The sequence below is a fragment of the Prunus persica genome, chromosome G4, assembly GCF_000346465.2.
Source record: "Prunus persica cultivar Lovell chromosome G4, Prunus_persica_NCBIv2, whole genome shotgun sequence".
Taxonomy (NCBI): domain Eukaryota; kingdom Viridiplantae; phylum Streptophyta; class Magnoliopsida; order Rosales; family Rosaceae; genus Prunus; species Prunus persica.
The window spans coordinates 22,053,275-22,068,661 of NC_034012.1; the positions used below are offsets into that span (position 1 = coordinate 22,053,275).

A 15,387-nucleotide genomic window follows, 5' to 3' on the forward strand; every position below is an offset into this window, starting at 1 on the left:
TGATATATTAAATCCTAAAATGTTTCTAGTCATAGGATCACCAATTGGACAAATGGTGATCCTCAAAGACTGGTACACACTATGTCTACTCAATCGAGAGAATGACTAGTCTCAAGTTATTCGTGTAGAGACATTGAGACGATGTGTAGTTGGTCAATAAAGATAGAGTTCACTAAATGTGATCGACCAAGAATTCTTCTATGGTTGTTTGACTCAAAAGTGTCAAAAAAGTTCACAATTATCTTGTGGACGAGTCGTTTATCTTTGAGATCATTATATGATTATATAGAGAGATATGGCTTAAAGGCAATCATCGGGACATCTGAAAAGTTTACAGAGGCATGTGAATGTACAACAAGGAATCTCTACTCTTAGTATAAAGAGTGAACACTTTAGAGATATGATTTGTTAAATCTTTTGCCAAAGTATCGGATAGGATTGCAATAGGAAAGTTTGTGATCTCGTCCAAGTGAATCATATAACCTAGAAATGTCGCATTGGGGATTTGACACAAGTTAATCGTATTCCGATAATGTGACATAGAGTATTGTTAGAAAATTACCAGATTGCATTACAATTACAATTGACTAGGTTCTTCAATGAATTCTATTTAGCTTGGGTAGCCATGACATGCTGCTAAGTGTCACTCATGGCTTGTGGAAACCTTGTAAGGTCTAATAACAATTAACCTTCACTAATAGGGAGAATTGAATGATGGGATTCAATTCATTCTCGGTTAAGAAGGAATCAGACTTACCCATTGCCTAGCTAATTATAACCTATAAGATCGCACACCAAAAAGGAATAGATTGAGAAATAAAAGAGAGAAATATGCCTTGGTCAAAGTCAAACTCAAGGTCAAAGTCAAAGTCAAAATCAAAGGTCAACGTTGACCCAACACTTTACGTGGTCAACAAGGATTGATTGGGACCAATACTTGTAAGATAAGATTAATGACTTAAGTCATTAAACAAATTAGAATAGTTTATCTTAAACAATTAAAGTTATTGAACTTAATTAGGTCCCGTGTGACTTCAAGAATTAAGAATTGAACCATAGGATTTTAGACATATATGACATGTTAAGGTATAAATGTGCCGGACCAAAAAGGCCCAAAATTAAGCCACCAAAGGGAGGATGCAACACACATGTGGACCTCAGTCCAGATGTGTCACAACATGAGTCTATATATATATGATGCCATAGCACCATTTCATTTTAGGGTTTTCAAGTTGGAAAATTGGAAGAGAGGAAACATCACTTCTCTCTCAAGTTCCCCTTGGCCGGCCACTTTGGTGAGCAAGAGCTAGCACTCTTGTACTCTCCCAAGTTCTCAATCTCTCATCTCCATCCATCCTTGGTGAAGAGTGTTTGACAAAATTTCCTCCTGGGAGAATATTCAATGAAGATTCTCTCTCCTCTTGATTGTCTTCTTCCTCGAACCTTACAAAATAATGGCGATCAATCGGAGAACACTGTTGTGGTGTTAGCTGATGGGTATATTTTATATTATATATTTAACCCCATTCTTAGTATATTTTGGTTAATATTTTGGAAGAATTTTGATACTTTGAATTATATTTCCAATATAGGACTTTCGAATTCCTCTGGAGCAAAACATAATCATATGGACGAATTTTGGAGTAATTTCAGTTGGAGGACGTTCATAAGTCACTTAGCTTGATCGTGTCAAAATTTCAGACTTTTCTACCAAGTGGTTATTTTCTGGCAATAAAATAAATGTGTAGTGTGCGGTGCTGGAATAATGACGTTTTGGGCTTTTATTGCATTTTTGGAGCCCAAGATGACCTCGGATGGGTTTGTGGCCTTCTAGAGAAGTGTTCAGAATATTGTTATCTTTAAAAAAAGCTATCTTGGGCCAGATTTGGAGGAGATTTGAGGCCAAAACGTGGCTGGACCGATTTTTGGCAGATTCTCCTAATCCAATTTGGACTTTATTTCCTAGCATTATTTATTTTAATTAGTTTCCTTGTGGGGATAGAAAAGCTGTACATTGGCAGCTAGGTTTTAAGGGGGCATTTAAGCTCTTTCTCACAACAATTTTGGGGGACTTCTTTTTGGATTTTGGAGCAATTGCTAGGGTTTTGGGTTTTTGCGACTTTCAGGTGTTTTCATTCTTATTCATTCGAATGATATTTTCTTGGATTTCAGTTATGAATTTGCATAACTAATTTTTTTTTGCTAGAGTGAAGCCTTGAACCTTAGCATGAATATGTAATTTTTATTTAATTGCTTATGATTGAGTGCATGCCTACTTTGAATTGTTAATCACTGTTTTAAACTATATAATTGTCTTAATGCCTGATCACCATTAGGATCTTTAGAAAAGTAATTGGATGCAATTTTGGTCGGAAGGTTCCGTGAAATTGATGCTAGCTTCTTGTGATTAATAATTGTAATTTCACTTAAGATGAACACCACGTCTTAAGGGTTGCATGGTTTTTCAAAGGGTTTTTACAAAACTTAGGGCCAATTTGGCATTGTTGTGCTGTGAAAATAATCACTGTCATATTTGCTGTGAGAGAAAGCAGTTTGGTGTTTGGTAAACTTTTTGTTAAAAGTGATGTTGGTACAATAATCAGTTTATAAGTGTTTGGTAAATTTTGTGTAAAAGTGCTGTGAGCTGTGTCTAATGACTAAAAAGGGCATATGTTGAAATTTCTTTTCTATTCAATTGTTTGGTAAAAAGAAAAGCAATTTCATTTTCACTTTCACTTATATAATTCTTGTATTTAATATGTTTTCTAACCTTAACACCTAAAAATTATTTTAATCATAAAATAAATAAAGTATTATGTTAAAATTGTTAAATCATTGCAATATTTAGGTGCTATCAATAATAAATAGTAAATAAAAATAAAACCATGAACGAAATGAGATTTCAAGTTAAAAGAGAAGACAATGAAATGCTCAACTTCCTTCCAATAGTAAAAGTCACATTCTCTTATTGCCTTCAATACTCTTTTTTTTCCACTTGCTAATGAGTCATGAATTTTTTTCTACTTGTAAGATACAATAATAAACTATCAAATATAAGACAGTGTCTCCCTTCTCTGCTCATTAAAACGTGATTTGGAGGCACAAGATTCCCCTTCATAGCAATGTGAAAGTTTCAATGCATTAAAAGATTGAACTCGTCGTCATCGGTCACCACTACATAGTCATATCCAAGAGAACTCCCACAAGCTTGAAACTCATCAATCTCGCCCCGGGCAACTTGGATTCCAACCAACACATTTGCCCCAGTTTCACCCTATTGCAAGTGTTCTTTAACCAAGTCACTTTTTGTGAGATTGCAAGTCTTGAGTCGAGAAGACTCCAGGTGCTCTTGCATTTCTTTAAGTTTAGAAGCTTTGTGCACACCAACACTGCACATGATATAAAAGGATAAAGAAATATCTAAAGAAAGTTCTATGTATTCCTAATTCCAAGTAAAAAGATTTTGTTTATAGGAAACAAAACAGTCATAAGTAAACCCATCTTAACCACATAAAAGAAATTGGCAGCAAATTTGGAAAAAATAATGTCAGTAAAACCTAAAAGATGTCAGAATTATATCTGTATTTAAATTCACTGATATTCATTAGGCCCACCTGTCAACCAAAGTGATTCAGTTCACACCATGAAGAACACTTCAATTGGAAAGCGAAAAAGAAAAAAACAGTTGACCAAGGCACCATCAGAATACCAGTTCACAATAATGTTTAAAGCTCCCAGGCTCCTCTGGCATAATAGTTGCGAGTACAACCACTTCAATTTATCCAACAAGGGAAAAAAAATGGAGGAAGAATGGAAGAGAAAGAGAAGAGTGCTCTGTGGTGTGGGAAGGAGAAGACGCTCGAAGAAGAGAACCTGAAATCATATTGGGGTATTTTTCGAAATTTTGTAATTTTCATTAAACCTAGCGCCTCCTCAAATCTGATTATCATATAATCAGAAATTGAAAGCAGTCCATTAGTAGCTTTCATTTATTGCTTTCTCCCACAACAATTTTTAATAATAAGTTATTTTCTCATAGGTTACCAAACGGGCTGAGCTTCCCAAAATTTTTAAAAATCACTTATCACCCCAAATAAGCAATACCAAACAGGCACTTAATGAGTCTTTCATGTTTAGATTTGACCCAAACGTCCGGACGGGTTGCATGTTGGATATACGTTCTATGTTGGAGGTTCCAAGTAGAATATACATTAGGAAAACCTAACCTTCAAAGTGGCATGTGCAAATCATAAGTAATTGGTAAAAGTTCATAGGATTGCTAGGTGATGGTGAAACCCTAGTGCTTTTATAAATTGGTATTTCAAACCCTTTTCTTTCAATCGTAATTGTTTTTGTTTGTTTGTTTTTAGTATTAACCAAGTTCATAATCATCTTTCTCAACTTTTAATTTTAGGTTGTTAATTGGAAATTATTTTTACATAAATTGCTAAATAGTCCTTGAGGAGAATGACCTTGCATGAGCATCTATACTACAATAGCCTTGTATTCTTGCAAGTATTTTATGTGATTTTAACCCTGTTTACACAGGTACTAAAAATCCTATCATTAGCCAAGGGCCTTCCGATGCCTAAGTCAATAAAGTGGTCTTTGGAAGATGTAGATAATACTGAAAGGATGAAGTTTTCTCTTCAGGGAAAGATGGTGGAGCGGATGCCGAGAGAGGGAGAGGAGTGGTGTGGAGCTGAGAGAGAGAGAGAGAGAGAGAGAGAGAGAGAGAGAGAGAGAGAGAGAGCCTTAGGGTATTTTGCCAGGGTTTCAGAATTGCCTCATGTGTGTAGATAACTTGTCTTTATATTCTCTCTCTTGAATAAGGAGGTATAGTGGATCAAGGAGATTTAATGCCAATTGAATCCTTGATTTGGGGAAGATATTCCCATTTTTAGTCAAGATAATTAGCCAAATAAATGAGATATAATTGGCATAATTATTTAACCTAGGGCATATCCCTTTTTCTATGTGTCATCTTCTGATTGGTTGTTAAAATTCCATGTTCCCACAAAGAGCTTTGGTGAGGTGCACACTACTGTACCTATTGGAGAGCCATAGTGGATTATCAAGCTAGGGGAGATCAAACATTCTACTTGAACAACTTCCTAGGGTTCAAGATTTGCTCCATGGGTAACCACATCTCTAATCCCACTCTTTAAATAAGTTCTAGAGAGTCTATGATGCAACATTTCATAAGCCGAGAAAGATTTTGGGTTCAGTAGGATTTGATATGAGTTTCTAAGTTTCTATTTTGCTTCCACTTCTTTGTATTTTGTTGAAATGCATGTTAGATAGCTCATTATCCTATTTGTGTGTTTGAAAAATGCACGAAACTAGTTTTCCCTTCACTTATATTTATATATATACACCCAAAACATTTCATAAAATCTTTATTAAGCATTTCAAATCTCTTCATAAATCATCTCAACTTATTTCTCAAGCTTTATAAGGAATGCATGACTTTAATATTGTTCAAATCACTTCAAAAGCTAAGTCATAAGGAATCAATGACTTCCATCATACCTGAAAGTAGCCAGACTCTTCGAAAACATAAAAAACCTAACGGAGGTACTGAAGCTTGTTGGCTTCAATTCTCTTTGTGTGGTATTTGGATGGGAAAACTAGACCTGTAGAGATTTTAGGCTCAAGGAGAGGGAGATAATACAACAAAAATTGCTGGAAATGGTGGCCGAGCGGTGGAGATTCAGCCGTGTCAAGTCGCATGGGTCAAAAAGGGCTGCAGGGGGTTAGACTGATTCCCAAAAAAATATAGAAAGTACATTTATGTCCTCCCAAATCCTAAATGTGCATAACTTCTTCGTATTAACTTTGATTTGTAATTGATTGTGCCTACATGCTCGTGGGTTCGAGCTCTATCTCACCATAGAAAAATCATAGCCTAAAACCTTATAGCTTCAAGAATGTGAAATTGCAAATAAGGACACTTTAAAATTGAATTTAAATAAGGATAACTATGGGATGGGTTTTTATAAAGAAGATAGGCTCAGATCCTTGATAATACCTTAATGTGCAATTGCTCTTTAATTCCATGAATTAACAATCACGAAGAACAAACTCTCACTATGGACATGAAGCTTGCTTCTACAATGAATCCATTAAATTAAGGATATCAAGTTCAACTACATTGCATTGTCGTAATCCATGTTGTATATTTGAAAGGATAATTCGTGAGGGAGAAATCAAATTCCGCTTTGTATTGATCTTGTATTGGTTTTTGTTTATATATTTTTTCATGTCCGATCCCATATAATTTTTTTCAACACATTTTTCTTGATTCGAAAGAGTTGATTTAAAATCTGCTTGCCCTGCGTATTCTTTTTCCCCTTGATTTCGGTTTTCTTATTCAAAATACTGTTTTTCATTCGCCAATATTGATATAAAAGGATCTAATTTTTTTTTTTCCAGTGATGCTTCTTTTGTTTTCACTAGCATTTTCATTTATATTATAATTTAAAAGTAGTAATTTAATTGGTATAATCCACGGTTTAATTTTATACGTATTATAAAGTATCTCCAATTTTGGGAAGAACCAAAAATTCTATATTTGATATGGGACAACGTAGTATTTCTTCATTCATCCCCATCCAATTAAAAAACTTTTTTGATTGGATAGGTTGATTTCTTGATCTTGTTGAATCGTGAGATAAAAAAGACTCCTCTTATTGATTTTATGAATTATTTAATAGATTAGTATATTTATTACTGTTAGTGTCGGTAGCAATATTAACGCGTGCATCAATTCCCGACCTGCTCACCTCCCTTACCATGACCTCCTCTTCACCCCAACCCCACCCTTTTCCTTTCAAATTTGTTAAAAATTTTATTTAGTTTCTAAAAAATATTTTCTAAATAAAAAGATTTTATAGGAAAAAATAATAGAAAACACAGGGAGGAAATTGGCAATTATTGTAAAATACAGGGGACCAAATCGGGTATTTAACCCTACTCTTTTTCTATCGTATCTATTTGAGTAGCATGACGACGTCGTATATGACTTTCCCCAACCCAACAACAAAATCGAAGGCCAACCCGCAACCTCGATCGTCGCAAAGGCACTTTGTTTGCTGGCAGAAGAGGGAATAATAGGCGTCGTCGTTTCGATGGAAGCCTCACTGGGTAATGGCGAAATGCCAAACCAGAACCCTATCAATCCAAGAAGTAACGTGACTCTGGTTCCGTCGTCTTCATCGCCGGTGTGGCCCACCATTGACGGCCCACTGGGGCTCTCTGAGGAAGACTCTGTGAGTTACGCGCGTAGATTCTACAAGTTCGGGTTCGCTCTGCTCCCCTGGCTTTGGGCCCTCAACTGCTTCTACTTCTGGCCCGCTCTCCGCCACTCCCGCTCCTTCCCTCGCATTCACCACTGTATGCTGCCCATCTCTCTCTCTCTCTCTCTCTCTCTCTCTCTCCCCGAATTGATATTTTGGTGGACATTTTAATGGGTTATTGATATAAGTTTTTATTTCACTGTATGCTGCCCATCGTTCTCGTTGATTATGATTACAAATTAAAGAAAACCTGTTTGGTTTTCAAAAATTTAACGACAATTTAAGCAAACCCATTTTTGTTAGATTTAATTGTCGTCAGAGTTGGTTTAGTTTTTCATTTAGCTACTGTGGAATTGGAAAGGAATTAGCAATATCCAGTACTAACATCAAATGCATAAGGCTCCCATTTTGAAATAGTAATTCAAATATAGGGATTTAGTTAATATTTGGATTGTTTGATTGGACTGTTAACAACACAAATATTTGGGACAAAAGGACGAAATGTATTTCAAATGATAATTGTATGGAATCATTTCAAATTCCATCAATTACATTGTGTCTAGTTACTTATCTTTTTTTCAAATACTTTTTATCTAGTACACAAACACACACACACACACACACACACACACACACACATATATATTAGGTCCTATATATTATATATATTTTATGTATAAAAAAAACTAATCTATATTTCTTGTGAAATTCAAATGCTCTCCTTGAGGTCATTCAATCAAATCTGGACCTTGTAACACCCTCATAAGGTTCAGGATGTGTACTATACTTCAATTATGCTCAGGCAAAGGGCTTGGAATTGAGTCCGAGTCAATCCTTATCACCCCTCTAGATGGGACTTGTAAGACACAATATGTTGGAGTGTTGTCCAATTTAATTAGTTCTGTCCCAACATTTTGAAGTTCACCAAATAGAGTCCAGGTTTTTGTCCAATTTAATTGAAATAGTCTAGTCCAGGCCAAGCCACCAAACGAAGCCCAAGTATAGTGGGCTATGTGCTTCATGGGGACTCCTGTCCGGAGTTTGAAAACCCTTACCCTTTGGTTTCCATTGCCACCCCCAAGAATTAGTCCGTATATTTACCCTGTGCTTGTAGGATAGGGGACTGCCCATTTTGGGGCACTACCCTGTGCTCTCAGGATAATGTGTTAGGAGAAAGAAAAAAAAAAAGGAGAATTAAAAATAGAATACAGAGGTATGGATTATTTTTATTAGCCAAAATACTGATATTTGAATTGGTTTCGGTTAATATTGGTATCAGATGAAAGTGACTTTTTGTCTCAGTTTCTTTGAAATTATATTGAATGAATTTTTTTCTTTATTTTGCAATGACTCCATTTCATTTTTTCTTTAAAAAACAAAAAAAATATCTTCTTTATGGAGCTGCTGCAAACTGCAGTACAGTAACTTTCTTTTTTAAAATGTAATTTATCTTTTACAACTTTTCTCAGTATACACTTTTTATGTGTATTTTTCTGAGTGTAATATTTAATGAAACTGACATGATTGCGTGATGCACAAGAAAAAGATTGATGCGTTTTTGATATTGTACCAGTATGTCTTTTGTGGTTATTAGCAAGAGCAGTTAGGAAAATAATGGTCTATCTGTAACCTAACCCACTTTTAAACTTATCAGTGGGAAATGTTTATGTATTTTTCCGTTAGCTCCAGATAGTATTTTGATTGAACTAGACAAAGATAGTAATTTGTTAATTTTATTAGTTTTTTCTTTGCAATTTGTGGGCTTCTGTTACAAAAGATTTTAAAGACTACTCTTTTTCCACAATTATGAGGGATATGGCAGCTGCAGTTAATTGAGGGTTGGGGGGTGTGTTGTTCTGTGGTTTTTCGGTTTTGTCCATCCCTGTTAGTTTGGGAGGGGTTGGTGCTGTTTGTTTCTTTCTGTGTTGTTTTTGTTCTTCGGTTGTGGGTGCCTTATCCACCTCTGTGTTCTTTTGCTTAATAAATTTCGTTTCTTCTCAAAAAAAAAAAAAAAAGTTTTTTCTTTGCAATGAAGAGGGGCTCGTCTTATGTGTAAGATATGACGTAATGTGGCAAAATATAGGCCAAAAAATAAAAGTTTGTTACCACATAACTGAAATAGAATTTCCTTTTTTCCAGACTGGAATAGAAAATTTAAAAGAAAGGAAAACTTCCGTGTCCCACCTAGGAATGTCAGACATGATTGCAGCTTGATTTAGCAATATGTTCAAATTAAATCCCTATTACATCATTTCAGAGATGATTACAGCATGACTTTTAACGTAGATGGTAGTAATGTGAGATTTCCAAACTCAAGCCTTATCCACAAAGATTACATCTGGATAATGGGCAGTAAACGGTCAAACAGAGAGAGAGAAGAATCATCCATTAGTTCCGGCGAGTAGGGGACTTAAAAGAAAAAACTCCGGATGATTCCGACTCCCAAATTCTCATATCCTGCCTAGTTCACACAAAATGACATCTTCTAGAATAGATAGTCAACCACTCCCCCCATGTCCCAGTCATTCTTATTTCTTCAAAACCCAAAATCCCAAGGAAAAGAAGAAGGATTCAAACACAAGCTAGCAATAGAAGCAATATAAAATTGTCATGATCTGTATAAACAAGGGAAAAGAGAAGAAAATTGTGTTTCCTCGACCCATTTCTCTTTACAGTAGCTCACCCTTTACCCATTCCCCACACCGCATCTCTAGAGAAAGAAACAAAAGAATCTAGGCCTTGAGAGATGTCTAGAGCTGTGAATCTGTTTCTAGAATATGATAAACCTTATTCTATGTTGGTTGTTTTAAATCTGATAAAATTCACAAGATTCTTTTACCTTCAATAGAGAATAACCATTGTTTCTTATAAAAATAGAACTCTAAAACTTTTTTCACCAGGGATCCCCATAGGTTGCTGCTTTTAAAAGAAGGTCAAGTTCTCTGATGTCATGGCTTCATAAAAGGCTTCAACAAACACTCATTTCTTTGATTTCATTTTGTCTTTGACTTACAAGAAAGAGTAGGTCTTTGTTATATTTTTAAAAAGAACTCCAGACATAGAAAAACTGTATAGATTTTTTAAAGAGTATGACACTCTAAGAAAAGGGAGGTTTTAAAAGACTAGATATTTGTACAAAACTTAAAAGACATTCAATGGTTCAATAAACATAGAGGTTATTTGTTAAAGAATAGGAGTCTAAGATGAAAGGAGTGTTAAAGATTACGTATTAGTTTACCTAACGGACTCGGATTGTATCCAATTTTCCTTTGGAAACCGAGCCAAGAGTTCTATTATTTGTATCTTGAGCCGGAAATGCTCCCAAGCCCGCAACCAGAGGTGTTGCTGCTGTTCTAATGATAAATTATGTAGTTTCGCAGGGAGGCCCATGCTAACCGGCTTCTTTTTCGAGACCCTACTCCCAATATCCTCAATCTCCCCCGGCTCCGGTTGAGCAGGTAGGTAACTTTAGAGAAAAAAATTATTGGTCTATCCTGATGTCAGGCTCTGCCCCTACTTGTGGCAGATTTAGGTCGAACCCTGCGGGTTCCGGCTGGAAGGATTGTAGAATTATATAAAAGACATAGAATGTTTCTAGTAGTCAAATACAGTAACCCTTAATAATTATGGACATTATCTCGTAGATTGACCTTGAGTAACTCTTAAAAATGTACCTTTTTTTTTTTATTTCCATAAACATTTCTCTTTGGACCAAAAAGGCCTTCTTACTGAATTGGGTCAACAGACTTAGTTTTGGACTGCTACAGACTTAGAGGAATTTTTTTCCCCTAACCAAGTCATTGCTTTAAAGTCTCCTATGAATTGTTTGATTAAAATAATAGTATTTTAGTTGTTTGCTTATGTAAGGTATAACTGGTGCATGAACAAATAGACGAATTTGGTTGTTTGTGGAGCAAAATTTTATCTGTATGGTCAGATCTATTTCTTTTTAATACATCATGTCATGAAGATAAATTGTTTGGCTTTCTGAATCTCACATTGTAAACCATAGAACTTATGTTTCTAGGTTAATGCTTTTGATACTACGCACTTATTGCAGATGTTTTGAGATCAGCAGTTGGGCTCACAGTATTTACTGTTCTTCTCGCATCATGGGCATTTACGTTTGTCATCGGAGGGGAGCGCCTGTTCGGACATGTTTGGGATCAATTGGTGATGTACAATCTTGCTGACAGACTAGGCTTGACAGGTTGGAGCTAAGTCTACGCCTTGGCTGAACTTCACCAATACAAAAACACTTGTTTGTGGCTACAATTTTTTTTTTGTTCAATCATATAATTGCATTAGGTTGACAGAAAGGGCCAGGGTGTTCATATCATAGGCTACATGAAATGCATTGGTGAATGATAAATATTCTAAGCACGAGGTTGAATGTTTAATGCATTTTTACTATGTAAAGAGTTCAGAAGAGTTCACGAAGCCTTTGCCTTTTGTGCTCAAATATGTGATTGTGATATTAGGACTTGAATATTTTTTCCATTTCTGACTACTCAAAAATAGAATAGAAGGTTGTTGGGAAACTGATTGGGGTACATCTCCCAAGGTAAGTGCAAATTACATTTTAAAGGTGAGATTCTTGGTTTGTCCAGTGAGGGTTTTTTCTTTCTTTCTTTCTTTGTTTTTTGGGTTTGCCAAGAGACGATGCAAATTGTAACCCCACAGACTGCTAGAGCTATGATTTGAGCTGCATGGGGAGTAGCGTCATGTTTTCGCGCCAATGCAGCCACAAAGACACTGTGCCAACATCTAATCACCTCACCGAGCGATACGCTGTAGCATCCACACATTCACTTTGTCCCAACCATCCTTCGTCCACGTTCACTTCAAGGGGAAGCACCCTTTGCTGGTAGCCGCTAAGATTGAATGGGCAGTTTAGTTGTGCCAGGAGAGAGACTCGCAACGCCGCCGTTTCATTCCTCCCACAAATGTGTATTCCTCTCATGCCATTTAAACGAGTTCAAAATCCTGGGAGAACTCCCACCCACCAAAATAGATAATAACGAGTCTTTTCACCGACCCACCCATATCTCAAGAGGGTTATGGTTTTGATAGTTTGGACGAAAGACAAATCTAAATCACTTTGACATGAATTTAAGTCGCAAACTTTTAATTTGCAATTCAACTGTTAAACGGGAGTGCTTCCTGCGCCTACTACAGCTTGGATTGAGGTTTTACCATACAACTTTATTGTTATTTCTAGAGTTTGACCCTAATTCTAGTCGCTATCTCCCTCTTCTTTTTTTTTCTTTTTTTTTAATTATTGGTAAAAAAGATGCCTTCATAATGGGCGGAGAAACCGCAAACAGAATAACATCAACAGAAGGCCCAAATCCACAAAGGAAACAGGAGGGTGCCCCAACAAACACTAGCAAACAAAGAGATGCTAGTACAGACACATGAATAAGCTAAAAAAGGAAAGAAACAACAGACAAGGACAAGATCCATTGTCAACTCTAACTAGCTTGGGAAGAGCAGATTACACGCGAGGGGAGCAAGGCAGCCCATCATTGTTCAGAAAATGAGTTAGAGATGATGGGGGTCTGTGGACCCAAACTTCATTGCTCATCCTTGCCATAGCTAGCGACGCCACTAAATCGGTCGCTTCATTGGCCATACGTAGTGGCGGATCCAGGATTATGTGGCCAAGGGGGCTGTGTGTGGGCATGCTTGTTTGTGAGGATCATCAAATCGAGATAGTTCAATCAAGGACTGAGTAAGGCAAGACAAAAGTATTGGATAGATTCTTGTTTAGAGTTTCTCTTCTTGAGTCTTGTAATAGTCCATTCTTAGTGGATTTCTAGTGGTTTTTCCCGATTGGGTTTTTTCCTCGTACCATTGGGTACAAAAATCCTTGTGTTAATTTACTTCTGCTGCAAGATTTTATTAGTTAGATTTGTGATTGACATCCTTGTCCAATCATATTCCGGTTATCTATTTACTTTACCTGAGGCACAATTTCAATTGGCATCAGAGCAAGTCTTTAAGATTTTAGAGAGATCCTAGGGGTTACTCAGGATGGAACGACATTATGGGTTTTCTTCACATCCTCCTCAGTTCAATGGTGAAAACTATGGAGAATGGAAAGCTAGGATGCAGGCCTATATCTAGGCACAAGTGACAGGACCCGATCCAAATTCCGCTTTGGAATCCGAGCCAGACCCTGTGCGTGTCCGACACCTGGCGAATGTCAGGCACAAATGACCTATTTGCCCTTCTATACAAAACACGATAAAATAACAAGGTTGACTTCTACCGAAAAACCGGCAGAGTTTCCCTTGTAACTGGCTCAATACCAAAACATTTACACCTGTCAAAACAAGTATATATATACATTCCAACAGTTCAATTCTCAGTCTAGGGCATCAGAGCAACTACGAAGAATTTACAAATGAGTGAATCATTTTACAAAACAAAAATCCCACATCAAGAGAAAGGCGCGGAAAATGGGAAATGGCCCGGTGGTGGATTCCTGTGCACGTCTACTGCCTGGGGGCGCAAAACAACAAAAAGGGTGAGTGGACCCAAAAACAAAGTTTAGGATATAACATATGAACATACACAACCCCACTGTAAAAACAGTTATACAAACTAGCTTATTTTCTTTATTTCTGAAATCAATGCATGTATATAATTATACATTTGAAAACAGTTTAAAACTATCACCTAGGTGTACCTTTATTTCCGTTAATTCCTTATATCCGTCAATTCCTTGCATCACCATGGGTGACACATACTCGCAGGTCTCAGTGACACGAGGTCAGCCCAACAGCAACTCGCAGGATTCAGGGGACCGTAGTTCACCTAATCTGCATTACTCGCTCCACGCGAGTTCGAGTACCAAGGAACTCGTGGGGCAACTGTCAAGCATGCTGACTAAACCAAAGGCAACCAATATAATATCTGGGTACAAGGTGGTTTAAGAAAAAATATAAAGTTTCTGAAAAAAATCTGTTGAATAATTAACTTTCTGTAACCTTTAAAATTCTGCTGCCATTTATCTGATAATTAACGAGAATATCTTTTCCTATATTCTTTAAAAGAGATTTCACTCGGCAGCATGCAACATAAAATATTTTACAGAATAAAACAGCTGATAATTGAAACTGAACTGCTTAAATTCATTTATTAAAACAAAGAGTCCACTCACTGATAGTCCGAGCTCGCTGGACCTCTTGAAGGTCCCTCATGCGGGTCACCTGGTGCCCGGGTGCCTGATTCAATGACCATAATATTCTATTAATATAATATAGTATGACATTAAAAACCCTACCCCCGGCTCCTAAAACTACGTGCGCCAATTTAAAGTTATCCCTATGCCCATAAAAGCTTTCCTTCCACGTGAGATAGTTTAGCGGTATCTTGGGACTCAAAAAGCGCTAAAGTCCCAAAAAGATCAACCCGGGACCCCATGGGTCCATGACCTCACAATATGATCCGAAAGCCGCTAGAAGGTCCAATATGTCTAGGACACATGTCCCGAGGGTATTGGTGTCGATCGGACGGTCGGAATAATCACGATCGTGTAATCGCATAATTTCTAAACCCTAGCCCTAGGGTTCGCGATTTCGGAGTAACCGGGACTCCGATTCACAATCCGTCGAATCCTACACGATTATGAAATTATCTAGAGTAACATATCTAAAATTGATTACAATCCAACGGCTCAACAGTATTGAACCCGATAATCGCACAATATGGAAAATCCGTTCGAGGCTCAAACGGTATCCAAATTGAGATCCACGAATTCCTATGCGCTCGTGACAACCTAAGGATCGTATCAAGATACAGTGCCACTGCACCACCCTCGCCCACGCGCCGCCACACGATGGGTGTCCAAAGCGATAACGCATCGCCGGAAAATCTCAAAACCACGGCTCCAAACTCCTACCCTAGGTATAACACCATATTTGGAACCACTTTTGTTCTTGCACCTACCCCAAAAACTGACCGGAAGTGGCCGAACACGGAGGCCGAAAACTGGCCGAATTCCAATTTGAAAACTGAGCTAGCTATAGTCAAAATCGATGCAAACCTACCCAACCATCAGCTAGAGCATGGAAAATAGGTA

The 15,387-nt window shown here is 37.1% G+C and overlaps 1 protein-coding gene across 1 annotated transcript; it reads left to right on the forward strand.

The window, feature by feature from the left end:
• Positions 7,028-11,839, forward strand: LOC18779453 (probable gamma-secretase subunit PEN-2). Its single transcript, XM_020562938.1, has 2 exons — positions 7,028-7,395; positions 11,359-11,839. Exons 1-2 carry the CDS (start codon positions 7,131-7,133, stop codon positions 11,517-11,519), a joined length of 426 nt encoding a protein of 141 aa, XP_020418527.1. The 5' UTR covers positions 7,028-7,130; the 3' UTR covers positions 11,520-11,839.